Below are 19169 nucleotides of genomic sequence, written 5' to 3' on the forward strand. Positions count from 1 at the left end.
TCATGCAACTATCTCCACTTGGGGCACATGAGTAAGGCCCACAGGACTGGGCTCAATGTTTGGTAGCCACAATAGTGTGTATGCTCAATAAACCATACTTTCCTGATCAAATATGGGGTTCTGTGCAGCCAAAGAGTTGTATGAACAGATTTTTGCAAACACGTCTTTGGAGATCCACTGGAAATTTGACCCGATACAATAGTCAAGGGATTTTTTTTAAATGTAAGCCTGAATATGAAAAAAAGGGAATTAAAGTCTATTAAAACCTAACACCATCTGCCTGTGTTTCCTTTTCCCATTCACAACTTTGTGCCTTCTTCCTCCAGTTCACCAAGCCATATCATCCTAACCCCTCCTAGAAACTCACTTCTTTTAGCAAATATTTCACCACTAGTCTCCACTCATGTGCTTCCTAGTGCCTTTCATTCTCCTGATAATTATAGGGCTAGAAAAACAGTTTAAGAAAAAATAGGATCATACCATAACTGGATCATTCAAATAGGCACAACTCAAAGTCCCCAGATACCAAACAACAAAAATGCTATACCAAGAGCTTTTTCAACTCTGTACTTGTCCCTCCCCCATGAAATCCCCACCATATATTACTGATGATGATTTATTGATGTTGCACCACGCTGTACATGGTATTTTACAATTAACAACACATCCCTGCCCTAACGATCTTATAGTCTAAGGACCCAAGTCTGCCACCCTTTACTCATGTTGAGGGGTACTTTCCTCAGCGCATTCTACTTTCCTGCTTGAAAGTCAGCCAAAATCAAGTTATGAAGTAAAGAAAGCTTTGTAATATAAACATGTTGTTCAAAGACAGCTACCTGTGGATACGGTGATGTCCTTGATTTTGACTTTGTGCTTGCGAGCCGTGATTTGCTGCCCTTTCTGTTGTCCGTTACGGTTGGAGTTGAATTTGCGTATGAGAATGATGGCTTGGTTGCTGTCACTTGATCCAGGGAGAGTTGTAGTCCTTTATATTCAGTATCTCTATTAAAGGCAGAAGTAGAAGACATAAATTCACTCTATATCTTAATCAGACATGTTTTCCTCTTTGGTGGGGGATGGATACAAATAGTATCTGGAGGAGGGATATCCACGACAACTGTATAGCTTTAAGTATCAGAGGGGTAGCCTTGTTAGTCTGGATGTGTCAAAAGCAACAGAGAATCCTGTGGCACCTTATAGACTAACAAATGTATTGGAGAGTAAGCTTTCATGGGTGAATAGCCACTTCATCAGACACATACGTGGGTATTCGTCCACGAAAGCTTATGCTCCAATACTTTTGTTAGTCTATAAGGTGCCACAGGACTCTTTGTTGCTTTGTATAGCTTTAGTTTTTCTCTACAATATGTGTTATTAGAAAAGCCTAAAAATGCAACTAATGTCTCATTCTGTTATACAGAGAAATTGTGGACTCAGAGGTAGAGCTGGTCAGAGAAACTTTGACAGAACCATATACCATTGGAATATATGGTTCCTTTGAAATCAAAATGCTTCATAAAATTAGTTGGCTGGTTCCAGAATTTCATTTTGGAAGGAAAACAGGATAAAAGTTCTGCCAGTGTCGAAACAGATCATTATGACATTTTTGAAACAAAATATTTCAGTCAATCCAAAATGAATTTTTTTTCTGGAATTTTTTCTCACAGAGCATTTCCAAAATTTCAGTTTTCACTCTGATTCAGAGCCAAAAAAAATCTTCACAAAATGGAACTCCCATCTTTTGTACAGCATTACTCAAAAGATGTACAGACAAGTAACAAATGCTGTGCTATGCAGTTATCATTTGTATCAGAGAATAAAAGTGACAAAGGGGGCCAGATTCTTCAAAGTTGAATGATCACACATACACAAAGCTGTTCCTTTGCTCAAAGTGAATGTTAAATACACTTGTTTAATGTGTTTCATGATAAATTCATTCAGAACACTATGTTACTGGAGGGGGTGCGGGAATCCTGCATATTTCACTGTCTAGCTAGAAGCTGGCAGTAGCTACAGTGGCACACATTTAAAAAATGATTTTCCTATGACTATTTCATGGCTCTAAAAAATGTCTACACAAAAGTGTTCTTGTTTTTTTTATTTTGAAAATATGGTTACCTTACACTTCGCATTCTCCCCATCTTGGCACTCCACTTTCTTCAGTAATACAAATCAGTGATGATGGGAACTTTTGAAAATATTACAAGCCAGTGAGTTTGTAACTATGCGGTTAAAGGGGTGTGGATGGCTTGTTGTTTCTTTAAAACAGACACATATACAACTACCAGTGACAGAACAGTAAATCTAGGAATTTGTTATTATTTTGGCAATCTCTGAATTCAAATTGCTGTAATTTGTGAGATCATATCATTCATTATTCCCAAATATTCAGGCAATTGATGAATATTTGTGAATATGTTTGCAAATCTTGAAACTTTTATAAATTATCCATCCAAAAATTTACTGTTCATTTAAAGATCTTCAATAATCCAATCTGGAAGAACTGAAAAAAATACCATGAAACTTAAATTACCAATCACTGAGTAGCCAAAAATACCAGTTCACAAAATCAGGTTATTCATTCAAACTTTTTAGTGAATAGTTTATACAAATACATTCTAAGAACATCTGCAATAGTTCATAATAATTTGCTAACCAAAACAGGGGATAAATTCTTAGGACAGAATTATGCCCTTGATCTACGTGACTCTGTGAGGGGAACAGGAAGTGAGCAGCCCCCATCTCTCGGCATGATTGCATAGAAACTACTCTGATCATGGCTTGTGGAGAAGGAAGAAAGTAAGAAGCTGCATTCTGCATCCTGCCTCCCACAAACCAGCAGCAAAGTGGGAGGAGCCATGGCTCTGCCTCTGCTTTGTGCCAGTCAACAGAGCAAGAGGAGGACAGGGGAGGAATTGTGACTCTCAATTCTTTTCTGGGGCAGTGCAGTTGCACGTTGCCTCATACTCAGGACTGAATCTAAAGGTTCAGTCTAGCCCTTAATGAAAACTATTAATAACAAATCATTCAACAATCTCTACCTACCATATCCTGAACCATAATCATACATACATTGATGTAAGCCATGCCGGTTAAAAATATACATAAACTGTGCCCCAGCCTCTGCATTTCTCTGCTTAGTACAATGAAACTCTTTCAAATAAAATACCATGGCTGCAGGGACAAACCTGATAAATGACTGAAAACGTCCATATATTCAAATGATTAAATATAATGAATCTCTGAATAACTACACAAATAAACCTGCTGAACAGACAAATTAATTTATGGTCAATACATCTGTTCCAGACTAAAACTTGTCTGTACCAGGTAATCAACAAACCTGTTAGCAGAACAGATTTCCTATTGAAGGCCTCGTCTCTCCGACGAGAAACATACCGTACAGTATAAATGAGCCACTGTAATTAGAGCAGTAGCTGGGTACAGTATCTCCCATTTACAACAGACAGATGTTTCCACAGTGTATAATTAATGTTTTGTAATGCTTAGCTACTTCTTTAAGGAATTCATTTCTCCAAACATTGACTTTAATGGAGATGGGACTGTGCCATATTTGGATCTGTGTTTCAAACTCTCACAATATTGTGAGTGTTTGGATTAAGGATTTTGGTTTGGCTTATTAGACAAGGAAAGCCCAGCAACAAAATTTGAAGCCTTGTTTTTATCCTCATTAATTTGGGGAGTGATTGGATTCAAGATTGTGTGCAGGCCTACGCACAAGACATCTGTTTCTGCACAGTTGAGTGCTACAAATTTGCTCTTCGATTGCACGAAAGATCAAATGCAATATTAAAATGAAGGATGCTAACATTCTGTAGTTAGTCTTTACGTTTAATTATTAAAACATCACAATGTTTTATAATTGGTCTTCAAAAAATGTTCATAACTTCCAACTCTGACCCAACACCTTTCCTGTGGCAACAAGACTGTAGGGAAAATTATTAGGACAAAACAAAGGAGACAACATGTTCACAACTTTGCTGGTAAGCACCAGGGCTGTTTTGTTAGTGTCTCTGTTCCCTCTCCCGCAGTATCTATATGATTTAAATGGATAATCCAACCTTGTTGGCTACCCACTCCTCCTACTATAAGTTAGCCCTCTCAGCTCCACGTCCACCCCGGAACAGGAATACAAAGTACCACTTCATTATAACAAAGACAAAGATAAAAGGCGATGGGAAGAAACGGCCCCCCACCACTACTTGCATCACAATCCACTACTCCAATACTATCCTTTGTCAGCTGCGCCTGTTTAAGTACCAAGATATAAATCTTCCAAACTACAATGCAGCACAACACTGCATTGGATCTGGGGAACTGGGGAACTGTAACTCCAGCACCTTCAGATGACCTTGAACCACACTATCCCACCCCTTCCCTAATCTCCACTATCACTGGGTTGAGAACATGTCCCACAAGAACACCGTATGCTACAATAAATCCTAAAGCTAACTGCTTAATCAGTAACCTCAGTAAACAGAGGAGAAGAAAATAAGAGCCTGAAGCTCCTGCCGCTGAATGCAAAGCCAGCAGCCACCATCTATCATCTCATTTTGGATGGAGCACATGACCCTGCTTACATGATTAAAACATGGTTCAGTGCCACCTGCAACCCTACTCTGGTGCCACTAGTCCCCACAGGATACTCTACATCACATCTCAAGACAGATTTCAGAATGCACCAGAAAAAAGACAAGACATTGAGTAGCAGTTCTGCTCCCCTCCATCCTCGGATGCAGAAGACATTTCATCTCAGACACAACAACATTTGATTGAATCCATATGATCTGTGAGGCAGAGAATAAGAGGAACATCAGACTGCTAGTGAGGTACATAACTGCAGCTGAAAACTTTGTCCTCTTCATAGAGGATTGTACAAAGCTGCTGCCCTCCACAGTATTGGAATCCCCCAGATTCCTTGTCTTCAATGACCTCAACCTTCATGTAGACTGTATCCGTGATACAGTAGCATTTGATCTCATGGCCCACATGAAAACCACAGGATTCTACCAGTCCGTCTCTAAACTACACATGCAGCCAGATGTTATGTTGGATCTTATCTACAGCCTAGCACTGAATACTGGAGACCGTCATACCACTGTCCTGGTCTGGTCACCATCTATCCAGATAGAGGCCAGAGCTTTCCCTCCCTCCCGCTAGGATAGTGAGCAGCCAAAGCTGGTCTGCTCCTGAGAAACTCCAGAACTTCCTCAATTTCCAACTCACCCTATTTGAACAAGTCACCCAAATACAAGGCCAGTGCACCAATGAGTTAGTACAATACTACAGTCACAGTTCTCCACTACTATTGATGCCTTGGCCCTAAGCTAGCCACTCACCCACAGTGACCAAGAAGATCACAGTGGTTCACAGATGAACTACTGCAGATTAAGTACACAGGCACAAAGTTAGAATGGCAATGGTGCAAAAATATATTCTGACTCCCTCCACCTATAGCACAAACACCTGCAGGACAACACCACTACCATAACGGAGAAACAACAAGCCTTCTACCCCTCCCCAATCAGCATTGCAGAATCATGGCCAGCCAAGTTATTTTGCATAGTGAGCTGGCTAGTCAGCCCAGACTGCATAGCCCAGACGACAGATCAAGCATTGATTGTTGTGAAGAGCTGTCTCCCCTGATAAGATCAACCAAATATATATTGAGCTAACTGGGGGAAAACTCCACCTCTGACCAAGTTGTATTATCCATCCCACTACCCCAACTAAGTTTGGTCCCATCACACATGCCAAAGCTCAGGATGCTCTGAAAAATACAAGAGCTACAAGCGAAAAGGCTCCGTGCCCCTGTAAAAAAGATCCATGCCCCTCCTGGCTGGTAGTAGCCAGAGAAGAACTATGCCTGCAACTTACCGAAGTAGTCAATGCCTTCTTTAGAGAAGCACAACTACCAAACTCCTTGGAAAATGCAATAGTTATCCCAGCCCTCAAAAAGCCAACACCCTGAAGATCTCTCCAGCTACTGTCCTGTCCCCATCCTCCTGTTCCTGGGCAAAATAAGCAAGAATGTTGTAGCCACCAAACTCTAACATGTGACGTCAGCCGATATCCTGGATACCTCACAATCAAGGGTCAGACCAGGGCACAGCCCAGAGATGGCTCTAATGGCACCAAAGGACAATCTCCTCCTGGCCCTGAACACAAGTTAGACCTCCATGGTCATGCTGTTGGACCTCTTTGCAGCCTTTGACAGAGTGGACAAGGTGCTATTAATCCCCTATGATGGGGTTCACTGACCCCAAACTAAGGTTAAAGGTGGTGGAATCTGTACTGACCCAAGGCCCTGTCACTGAGCAGTTGCCAGGCATGCTCCCAGTGGAGGACCTGCTTGAAAGGGAGCTCTAGCAGGCAGGTAGGCAAAGAGTGAAGGAGAGACTTGCTGCAAGAAAGCAGACAGGCAGTAGCTGCTGAAGCAGAGTAATCTACAGGGGCAGGACTGAAACTGTGAAATTAGGCTAGGTTTTGACTCACTCCTTTTTCTCCTTCTCCTTGACCAGAGGGAACAACTGGACTCTGAGAGTGAGACAGGAAGCCTCCTTACCGCCAAGCTGAGGCTCTGAATTACTGAGTCTGTGCAAGGAAAAAGGCTGGAGCTGGGGATTGCACACACCACTGGGAAGTAAGAGACCATGGTATAGTAGATAGGCAGTGTGCTACAACCTACAGTGACATAAGAGAAGGGAGATTCATACAGAAAAATTATTGCCTATGAAATAAAAGAGTTCAATGGATCCCAAAACCCAGCCTTTTGCTGGACTCTTTCATGACTGGCCCTCCTTTTGCCTCATTTGAATGTGCTTCACCATAGTGATGAAAGCATCTCTGAGGACCATCAGTGTTCTGTCAAAAACAGAATATAGTCTAATAATTTATGCAGAAGACATATAAAAGTATTGGGACAATCTCTTGCTCACAAAAGTTAAAAAGGTTCTAACTCATCAGCTCTCACAGATACACAACTGTATTGATACATGATAATCCTGTGCCATCGATCCTGGGAGACTAAATTAACAGCAGTAACACCACTACTGACGATATGAGCATATTGTCATATCAATACTTGGCAATCTGTGGCAGTGGCTTCCCTCTCTATTGTGGTACTGTGATTGCTGGCTTAGTTTCCTTCATTGGGTAATTGATCCATCCTGCTCAACCCAGACTCCACCCATTCTGGAATACAACAGCAAATCTCATCTTTGCTGCAGAGAATTGGAGGAAGGAACCTTCTCCACCTTCTGCTAGAAGTTCTGGCATTGAGCCCCCGAAGGTGGTCACAAGGGTGACCAGGCCCAAATAATTCTATGCCCTCTACAACTCTTTACTCCTTCCAGGGCCCTTACTAGAAAGGCCCAGAACTTTTCTCCTTTTACAGCCTCTTCTTGTTCTTCAGGAAAAGGAGTTGTTTGTATCATCTAGCACTTCATCCCAGCACTCCTTGCTGTACCAGCTTCTAACTCCCATTAGCCCTGGGAACTACAACTCCAAGAATTTCCCTATCCTAAGCTGAAACAAGAAAAGAGCCTGTAGTTTATCTTAAAGGGCCAGTACATCCTTTTACACAATCATCTTCTAATAGCAATGCCTTGAATTAGCATTAATCCACTACTAACACAACGTAAAGGTCATTGACGCAGTACAGTATGACTTTGGTATTATCTGAACATAAATGTGAGTGTAAGGGGATATTTATATAATAGGGTTACACATTGTAAACATGATTACATAATGTTTCTGAGGAGACATAGCAAACATCTATCCCCACAGTAGAAAGCGTGTTGTCGTTTTAATTGTTCAAGGTATTGAACCATGGGTTGGATCCACTAATTACATATAGTCATCGTTCCTTGTGCTTATACACAGGTATTGTATTGTTATTTTAAAAATAACATATTTCTGCAATTGGCATGTATGTTGGTTAGTGCCGCTAGAGAACTATTTCTGCCAGTCTGACATAAAATGGAATAGAAATTGGAATGTTAAACTGAAATAAAGAAAACCCCTACTGCTGGAAGTTCACTGTAATCCATACTCAATCTGTTTCACTGAGTTCCTGCCATTTAGTTTAATTACGCCAGGAGTGAGAAAAGAAGACTATAACTTTTCTTTGTGTCCAAGCACAGTGCTATAATAAATCATTTTTCTACTTTTGAAAAAATGTATCATTGTTGCTTTCTACCCTCTCTCAGTGTTGACAAAGCCTCATTCAGCTGATGAATAAAAGGAAAACAGTTTCTTGCTCTTTGTTGTCTCCATTACATTCTGAAGCAGCAGGTGGCACAACAGACTGGACAATTTTCTCATCTGTTATGTTCTATGCTCCTGTACAGAGTATCTCAGCAATGCTGAAAAAAGCCACAGTATGCTTACAAGATATATAAGATAAGAAGGGGAATTCATGTAACCTTCCTTAATGCTGTTAGTAGTGATGGGTGAACCACCCTCTACTCCCTTCATCTTAAATGTAAACCAAACTCTTTCTGAAGTTTAAAAACATTTTGTGAAGTTTCCTACCCACCTTCCCTTCAGTTTTCAGTTTAATACACTTCTGTACTTCCAAATTCAAGCCAGGACTAGAAGCAGAAGTGCCCATATACAATGAGAAAGGCTGCCCTCTGGCATTTCTTGCCTAACCAGAAGCAGGAAGTATCAAACATCTTGCAAGAAGCTCAGCTCTTGTGAGATTTCCAAGCTAAGGGTGTAGTCCTGCACCCATTTACACCAATGGCAAAAATCAGCGAGATCAAGAGCAGACTTTAGTTTTGGATACTCAAGGGGTTTGTTTAATTTCAATAGGTATCCAAAGTTTACAATGCTTACCTGAACTGAAAAGAACCTCTGAACCTTTTGAAGTTCCCTCATCACCTGTTATCAGACTTCATTGGGATTCTGTTGTGTGACCTTGGGCTAATCACGTCACCTCTCAGTGCCTCAGTTTCCCCATCTGTAAATTGGGATAATGATACTTACCCTCCTTTGCAAAACACTTTTAGATGAAAAGCATCACACAGGTCTGATCCAAATCCCATTAAAGTCAATGAAAAGGCTCCCTCTGACTCAGTGGGCTTTGGATTAGGCCCTTCAAGAGATTATTTACTATTATGGTTAAGAATAAGATGAGTTTGGGCAGTTCTGAGTTCCAGGCATTTCTTTCCTCATAAACAGCATTAAGAAGTCTGCATGGGTAGCATACAGCTTGTGGAGTCACAGACATATCTTCTCCCACACTGCAAATCACAGCAAACCTTCAAACATTGAACAATCTCCAAACTAAGGCTTGTCTACACAGTGTGGTCGTGTGCATCATACACTAGCTGGCCCATGCGGACCTTGCTATTGCACACTAAAAACTCCTTACTGCGAATTCATGTAGTACTGTTTGAAATAGGTCAGCAGGGTCTACATGGGCCAGTTAGTGTGCATTAGAATTCCACACACACACACTGATGCATACTACCACACCACACGAACAAGCCCAAAGGGGCCGAATCAAGTAAATAGTATTTTCTGGAAAACTCAAGCATGATGTTTCATATTAAGGAACATTTAGATGCCTGCAGATGTTTTCAAAAAGCTACTGCTGGGCAAGTTTTGTATTTTTCCTGCTTGGCGTCTTCTCCCAGATTGTCAGTCACTCCTGCTGTCAAATTGGTCTGACAGTTAAATAAAAGAGAGTTCTGGCCTCGACACCATCATAGTACAGCTGCATTTCCAACAATTAGGAGATGCAACTTATCATTCCCAGCTACATGTGTACACAGAAGCAGTATGATTGTTGGCCAAGTAGCAACACTTTGTCTGCTTGAATTCGCGAGGTTTTGCCCAAATTAAAGCGTGTGTCAAAGATCTATAATTGTTTTATAAATAAAATTCTTATGATAGCTAAGGATAATGATATACAAAGATCATTTACATCTGTACTCACAGGTAACTTGGAAAAAATGTAGAATGCATAAAATAAATGTAACAAAATATGATGACACTAATTCCATTCTGTGATGAGAGTCTATAAAAAGTATATCTTTCAAATGTAAGGTGTCTCAGAACACAGTGGGCCAAAATCACATCTGGTATATATCCAATGATTGTGTAAGTAAATGGAGCAATATGTATTTGTGTATAGCGCTCAAGGCTTTTGGATGTTAGAACCTGCTTGATAATGATAAAGTTGGCTAAGGGAAAGGCTGTCTGCTATGCTTTTTTAAAAGTGCTATGAGAACTCTAATGTCTACTTGGACAATCACCAAATACATAAAGAAAGGAGCTTAGTTCCACATTTCCTTTGACAGCAACTCTAACAGTGAAGAACCTTATGGCACACCCCTACAAAGTCAGCACTGGATGTGTTGTCGGATTGATTGACCTTTTATATCATTGTTTTCCATTACTTTAATTTTTTTAAAGCACTTTCTAGAACGAACTAAAACCCTGCTAGATGAGGGGTAAAATGGAATTTCTCTCTCTTTAAAAAATGCCTCCTTTGGAAATTGATCTTTGGTCATATTCTCACTTCAGTGTGTCAAGGTTTATGCATGCACAGTAATTCCTATTAGTCTTAATGGTACACTGGCACACAGATATGAATTCTTACACATCAGCATGAGAATATTCCCATTACTACGGGCATTTTACTGTTGCCCAGGCTACACTTCTCACTTCAATCTTTATCAATGACATTTTTATATGCTGAAATTATTTTGTTTTAGTACCACTGACACTTTTAAGACACTGGGACTGGGACCATTGAAATCTGGGTTCAAGTCCCAGCTCTCCCGTAGACTCCCTGTATAACCTTTGCCAAGTCTCAATGTGTGAGATTTTTCAAAAGCACTCGCATGAGCATTGGCCTGCTAAACCCGGGGTTGTGAGTTCAGTCCTTGAGGAGGCCATTTAGGGATCTGGGGCAAAAATCCGTCAGGAATGTACTTGATCCTGCCGTGAAGGCAAGGGACCAGACTCAACTCCATGACCTTTGAGGTCCCTTCCAGTTCTATACAAGGAAAAAAAAAAAAAAAACTCTTCCCCCATTGAAGTCAATGGGAGTTTTACCAATTAGTTCAATGGGAGCAAAGTTAAGCACATTGGGAGCTCTGGAAAAACCCACCTGTAATCTTTCTGTTTTAGCTCCCCATCTGTGAAAATGGGGATAATATTTCCTTTCTCCCATCATCTGTCTCACTAGTCTATTTAAAATATAAGCTCTGCAGGGCAGAGACTGTGACTTACTATCAGTATGCATGATATATAGCAAAACAGGGCCCTGATCTCATTTGTGACTTCTATCTGCTGCTGTAGCACAAATAATAAGTCTTATGGGGTAGGGACTATCTTTTTGTTCTGTCTTTGTAGAGTCTCTAGCACAATGGGGTCCTGGTCCAGAACCCAGGGCTTCTTGATGCTATAGTAATGCAAGTTATTTTATTTATTATTAATTATTATTATTAAGTGTATTTACAGAAAGCAGTACCAAAGCTTCTACTGATGCCAAGTGTTTCTTATTATTTGAAAATCTCCATATATTTAACCTAAATATTTTTGACTCTGTCCTATATCATTTATCCTTGATTAAATCTCTTCTAGATAGTTAATCATTAATGATTTCTTTACAGTTGCTGTGCAAACAGTTCATTCACACCTATGACATATCAAATTTCAGAGACATGTTCTTTAATTGGATTCATTTATTTCTAATCTGCTTAAGTTCTCACTACTGTAATGCTTGACTAAATATACATTAAACTCTCCTATTTAAACTGCTAAAATAAATTTGAGATGTATTCTATGAACAAAAGTATTTGATTGAACACATGCATTACCACTATTATGTACCTGTCTGAGCAGAAATTATTAGAAATAACTCACTAGGTAAGTACTTGTGATGCTTATGCAAAAAAAGGCTTCAGAGTGGTTGCTTTAGACTTTTTGGTGAAGTCTAAAGCAACCAGAAGTCCAGAAATAGGAGGCTACATTTATGCTCTTAATACCACAAGTAGGAACTTAAATAAATTGATCTGATTTTCAAAAGTGCTGAACAACCAGAAGCTCCCACTGGCTTCAACAGGAGATGTTGCATGCTCAGTGCTTTCTATTTTAAAACCAACCCAATTATTTAGAGGTGAGAGACTCACCCTCCACTCTGGCCCCTTTACCCCTGAGCAGAAGCAGTGTTAAAAGTGCTAAAAGCCCAGTTCTGGCCGCAGGAGCATTCACCTACTGCAGGCAGTGTCTTCCCAGGACCTCTTTGAAAGCCCTGGACAAGGGTGAGGCTGGGGATGGGAGGGCCATGCCAGGGGCAGGGCCACATCACTGCAAAGGATCCTCACAGCACTGTAGTGCATACTGCAGCCTGGGGAGGCTGCTGTAACTTTAACAGGCCCCCAGAGCTATCTCCAGAAGCTACTTCAGCACCAGAAGCAGCCAAAGATTGGGAGGGCACCAGAATGGCTTAAAGCCACGCTAGCCCCCCACCATTGGGCTGTGAGTTTTGTGTTGCATTTCTTAGAAGCACAGCACAGACTATCATCCTAGGCACCCAAATACTGACAGAAGAGTCTAACTTCAGGCTCCTATTTTTAAAACTCTTGGCCTTTAGCATTTCTCTCTTGGATAGGGGCCATAGTTTATAGTTTCTGCATTCACCTCAGAGCACTCTCCAGAAAGTAAGAACCACCACATGACAGTGAGGTATCTGATAATAAATGCTGGGCCTGGTATAAGCAGATGCAGCTCCCACAGAAGTCTACTAACCAAATACAGATGTGGCATAAACCGTGTTGTAGGTTACACAGCATATGCAGCTTGGTCAGGTGTACTTAGTAAAATCATGTAACTTGCACTGAGTTTGACTGGCCCTTCAGTGGGTGTGCAAAATGAGTGTAACGTACATGCTGAGGGAACAGAAGAGAAATATGGCAAAACATGTAATATAGTCTGTGAAATAAAGCAGGGTTTCCTGTTTTATTTACATCCTCCTATTAACTGCTGTTCCTGCTATACACCTTTTCTGTCTCCTCAGACTTAGAACTGGTTGGGAATTTTCTAAGTATTTTTTTCATCTGAAAAGTTTCTCCAGGCCAGAATGCAATTTCTGTTCAACCCCTGAGAGGGAAACCCTGATCCCAGAATAGTCAACAGCTCAGTGGTTAGGGCACTCATGTAGGATGTGAAAGACCCAGACCAAGTCCCCACTCTCTCTGACTCAGTCTGGTTTTGGTTTTGTTCTGCATCAGAACAGAAATAAACGTTGAAACCCAACAATTTTTGCTAAGTGGAATTCTTGTTTTCAAACCAGCCATACTCGGACTATAAGTTACAATTTTTTTGCACACCCACTGAATGTCAAAATTGGTGCAAGATACTTGGCTGTATTATTTGCACTCACTCACTCTTATGACTCACAGTGTAACTTACACCACTGAGCATATCACCACTGAAGCGAACTCTTTATGCCTACAGCCAAACACAGAAAAACATTTTTTGTCAACAATAGTTATTTTACAATTCACCTAATAAAATTAGTATTAAAAATAATAACAAGAACGTATACAGCTTCACCAACATACACAGCACCTAAAACTTATGTTGAGACACTGAAAGTAAGTCTACTGGGAGGTGAACAGGTGAAATGGTACAGATACTGGGTAATAAAATATTTACAAGATAATAGGTATAGGGAATATCTAGTGCACTTTTCCAAGCAAATAAATACAATTTAAAACATCATGATAATGTCAAGCTACATTCTGTCCTTTTCAGTTCAGTTCCAGTTTTCTAGTTAGCACATTAAGGGCCCAATCTTACAAAGGAGTTGACAGTGCTAAGCACCTGGCAGGATCAAGTCCTTATCGAACACCACTTGGACTTTCCTACTTTTTCTTTAACTCTGCTAACCTGATTTAATATCAACAGAATAACCCAAATCAACCTGATTTAATAACAACAGAATAACCCAAGTTGGATAACAGTGTTTGAAGAGTCTGATTGACACATGCAGTACAAATTGTAGCTCTAGGATTCAGAACTGTACTTGTCAGGCCACAGGGTGGAATGTTCTATTACTGCAACTCTATGATCTAGCCCTCTGTGAGCATTATTTGAAACTTTATTAGTAGCTAGTTTTATTTCAAATGCAGGGACTCAGTCCTGAAGCCTTACCCAGCTCCTGATCCTGCATGCTTTACTCAGGCAAAAGGTCCCACTGACTTTAATGGCACTTTTCCCTGAATAAGGAGAGCTGGATCAACTTATTAGTCCTTACTCAGGCAAAACATCTAAAAACTACCCAAGGACGGACTGAATGAAAACTATATTATTTTGTTCTGTATATACAACAGTAATTAGAAATAGAGTACAACATTGTTTGTGCAAAGCTTTTGGCTGGATTTTGGATAAACAGGGCTCTAGACGGAGGAGAGAACCAGCCTGAGAGTTTTAAAACAGCAGCACTGCAGGCCCCCAACCCAGAGCACAGTAAAGAGAGGACAGAAAGTCCCCTACCAGAGGCTAGTTGTGAAAGAGCTACAACTCTGGGCACAGCACAGATACAAAAATGATGGATGGGTTTAAAGAACTTCACTCAGGGTTAACTCAAAGTGTCCACATAAGGCTAAGGGATATAGCTGAACACTGATTAATCAGACACTTCAATTACCAGAGCTGTACTGACACTTCAGCAATATAATGGCAGTGAATTTCAATATAGCTGGTATATAGTTGCCCCAAAGACTTACACACAGTGGGCTGAAGATAAAAACTATGGCTGTTCTTTATTAGGCTTCAACAAAGCAATAACAACATGCATAAATTCACCCCTATTCAGCAGTACATCAGTGGTTTGAACATTAGCTTACTAAATCCAGGGTTGTGAGCTCAACCCTTGAGGGAACCATTTAGGGATCTAGGGCAAAAATCTGTCTGGGGATGTGTCCTGCTTTGAGCAAGGGGTTGGACTAGATGACCTTCTGAGGTCCATTCCAACCTTGATATTCTATGATTCTGTAAAAACTTCTAAGAATATGCTTAGCTTTAAGCATGTGCTTAAGTCTTATTGATTGCAAAATTGACATCACTGGAATTTAAGCACATGCTTAAATTAAAGTTAAATTTAGATATGTTAAGAGCTGATTATATGCTCAAGTGCTTCGCTAAATTGAGGCCTGACCGCTATATACTGTGTTATTTTATCCATGTTGCTTAATTGTACTAAATAGCTAATATTAAAGGATACCAAAAACAACTAATTAGGCATTTAACCATTTTTTAAAGAATGTGATTGACATCTGACTATAGTCACCACAAATGTTTTCAGAAGAGCCAGATGCTGCATCCTTCTTCACACAGCTTCCACAAGTAGTCCCCCTGAAGTGAAGGAGGCTACTTCTGGAGTAGCTTATTCAGTATGAGTATGGGTGTCAGAAACTGGCTCATGCTGAAAAGTGAAAACAGATCTCATTTGAAGCACATACTTGCCATGGGTGAAAGGAGAAAAGAGATTAGTTACTTAGCACTTAATTTAAGGCATGTTTTCAGGAAGCAGGGCTGGCAGCAGAACCAATCTCCAGGCAATTTAATGAGTGCAGCTGGCCTGTAAGGGTACATCTGCACAGCAAAGAAAAACCCATGGCTGGCCCATGCCAGCCATCTCAGGCTTGTTGGGCTTGAGCTGTTGGGCTGTTTCATTGCCGCGTAGACTTCTGGGCTTGTCTGGAGCCCAGGTTCTAACCCTGTGAACTGGGAGGGTCCCAGAGCTCAAGCCCAGCCCGAGCCCAGAATTCTACACTGTAGTGAAACAGGACTGGCCAGCCACAGAGTTTTGTTTGCTTTGTAGACTAATAAGCTGCCTGATGGGCTACACTGCCTGATTGTTGAGAAGAGTTAGCAGACTGGCTCTTAAGCCCAGCAGCAGCAGTTCAATGGCTGTTTACACAATGATTTACCCATGGCTGTGTGAGCACCTGCCTTGCCTTTCTCCAGGTAACCCAATCTTGACCTCTGGTTTCAGTACCTGACTTCTGACCCTTGGCTCTTGGCCTGGCTTCTGACTCTGGGCTCTGAATACTGATTCCTGCTCCAACCACGAGGCACAACCACCCATATCCAGAGATGAAAGTAAGCTGGTCTGGTCCGGTACGGCATACCGGCAAGAGCTGGTACACCGTGCCAAACTGGACCAGGTTCCCGGGCCACCACCATCAAGCCCTTGCTGCACTGCCACAGAGAGGGGCTCCATTACACATAGCTCTGAGACATTCAGAGTTTGAACATTATGTCCTTTCCCATTCCACCCAGGCAGCAGGACCACTGACATGCTCTTTAGGGTTTTCTATTCCTACCTGCCTGCAGAGGCATGGGGGAATTGTACCATTTGGCCCAGAAAGAGGAGTAAAAAGGAGTGAGGATCTGAATGGAAGAGTAACAAGTAACAAGTAAGGAACCTTGTCTGACATGGCTGCACAATGCAAAGCAGTTGCACCCTCCTCCAGACAACTTGGATGGAATGTTCAAGTTTTATCATCTGATGAAACACAAGCCAACAAACTGCACTCTGAGGACAAAGCTTATACTGTATATAGAAGCATGAAGGAGAAATTCTAAAAGAACACCACTCTGGTCCCTTATTATACAACTGGTGAAAGTACTATCATGAAGCATGACTGAATCTTTTCTGAACCTGTTGGCAATCTTTGTTTCCATGATGGTAGAATCGACATTGAACTGCATTAGGGGATATTATTATTAGCATCAAAAAAGATTCCCGTGGGATGGAAGCACAGGAGCGGATTTATTTTGCATATGACATTGGTCAAAAGCTCCCAAAAAAAATGAAAGAAAGAGAAAAAATCATAGAATATTAGGGTTGGAAGAAACCTCAGAAGGTCATCTAGTCCAATGCCCTGCTCAAAGCAGGACCAACACCAAACTAAATCATTCCCGACAGGGCTTTGTCAAGCCGGGCCTTAAAAACCTCTAAGGACGGAGATTCCACTACCTCCCTAGGTAACCCATTCCAGTGCTTCACCACACTCCTAGTGAAAATCCTCTGAAGTAAATGGGAGTTTTGTATCAGTAAGTGTTTCAGGACTTAGCCCATAATTTTTAGTGTCTTGGCCATTAATGTCACCTGGTTTAAAGCCCGAAAAGGAATTTAGAGTGAATTAAAGAAAACAGTAGCTAAGAAAACCTGCGTGCACAAAGAACTGAAGTAGCATGTTGTGGACATCAGGAAGCTAATGGTGGACAAACAAAATACTGAAGAGAGTAGCTCAACAGTACTCTTATTAAATTTCATATTTTTATTTTTTTCTCTGCAGTATGTACCTGCAAACTGCTGTGGCTGAGTAAAGACCAGTATCCAGTTACGTGATTTCTTTACACTTCTAATCAAATCATCAGTTGAATGACAATGGGGTCTTTTTACATCTATCAAATAATACAAGTAAATAAAATAGGCAGGGAATGTAAGAATAGCACAACTTCCAAACCTGTTCTCCAATGGCTTTATTGGAGAACAGGTTTGGGCCATTCCTACTCAGGAATAGTAAGGTAAAGCAACAATTTTTTATGCTCAGTTCACTGTTTTAAATATTTGGGGGGCAAATACAGTGGCCACAGTTAAATCTATGTAACTGTGAGCCTGATATGCAAACACTTACTCACATCAGTAGTTCCATAACTCAGTGGTATTACTCATAAATAAAGTAGCTCATATGTGTAAATGAAGGAGTTAAGCCTGTTATAGGCAAGTAATTAACATTACTATTGTATTCCTGAGGCCCTCCATTTTCAGCTTTTACTTATTTTTAACTGAAAATACTGAAGATATACACACGTGTATGTGCGTGTGCATGTGTACATACAGTTAATACACAATTCATGAAATAAACTACAGCATTAAATTGCTTTTACTTTCAATCTCTTCATTATCTGTTGTTTTTTTCCTGTCCTCCCATTCCCCAGTGTTAACCTCTATATTTACCTAAACCACTAAATTTATTTTTGCACAAAATTTTCATCCTTTTTTGTTTTTGTAATAAACACTGACATTCCCAGAAAATTGGAAACTATATTTTAAAAGTCTTTGTATATTCCCTATGCCATATACTCTTTCACATGGACGCTTGATTGATATAGGGAGTACACCATGTTATAGGGAATATATATGTATACACAGCATGGTGGGAAGATGGACATTCCACCAGCTCCTAACACTCTAGTAGAGATGGGAACACTGAAGCAGGATGGTGAGGAACTACTGGGCCTGTGGTAATGTAAATCCAACTGATGGGAAATCCCATATAGGAAAAGACTAAAGTAAAGGCCATGGAAAGCTGTCTGCCCCCAGGGTCACTAACACTTAAAGCCCACTTATTCTGGCTTTTTATGGATTTCATGAATTTCATCCATCATGCAAAGTGGTAACATATTTGATTATGTAGTTAATTTTTAAAAATCTGATAAGACAAAAGACTATAAAATGTACTAAGCACTAAAGTTAAAAGGCATGTTTTACAGATGCAATTAACAGTTAATTTACCCTCAACATTATTTAATCTCTCATGAACTAAATTTTTTGTGTATATGTTATTTTTGAAATTATCTTTTATACAAATTGCATACTTCAGTTTGTGCTTCTAATCAGCCTGTTACATAATACAAGATAATCCGAAGATGGCAACTGGGACTTTTATGTACTGTATTATCATAACAGAGATTATGTGCAATTAAGCATCTAATCCAATTTATCTGTATATGTTAGTGTTACAGCTGCTATTTTAAATGATAAAGAAAAAATTAAACATATACAGCAAAAGCTCTCCAACATTCTCTAGGGATACATTATTATAATATTTGCTGCTCAGAAAGCTAAAAGATCTTCACTTTAAATTACCCATTTGTTTAAAAAGGGATTGTTTCAATTTAAATATAAAACTAAAACTTCAGCAGTTGGAGTCTATATTAATTGAAACATACTTGAATTGCCTTTAAGTTAAACATGCACAGCTGATAATAATATGAAAACTATGTACATAGAACAAATAAGAAACAAATATTTCTACATCGGATCTTACTTATGTCAATTGAAATACAAAAGAATCGTAAATCTGTATATTTTAAAATAAACCTCAAGA

The 19169-nt window shown here is 40.1% G+C and overlaps 1 protein-coding gene across 1 annotated transcript in view; it reads right to left on the reverse strand.

The window, feature by feature from the left end:
- The window catches only part of SIM1 (SIM bHLH transcription factor 1), a 54575-nt gene that overhangs the window by 13609 nt on the left and 21797 nt on the right, over positions 1-19169 (reverse strand). Inside the window, exon 9 of the mRNA XM_032772974.1 lies at positions 837-1002. Coding sequence (XP_032628865.1) covers positions 837-1002 — 166 coding nt within the window. The remainder of the gene's footprint in view (positions 1-836; positions 1003-19169) is intronic.

The sequence above is a fragment of the Chelonoidis abingdonii genome, chromosome 3, assembly GCF_003597395.2.
Source record: "Chelonoidis abingdonii isolate Lonesome George chromosome 3, CheloAbing_2.0, whole genome shotgun sequence".
NCBI classification, from domain to species: Eukaryota; Metazoa; Chordata; order Testudines; family Testudinidae; genus Chelonoidis; species Chelonoidis abingdonii.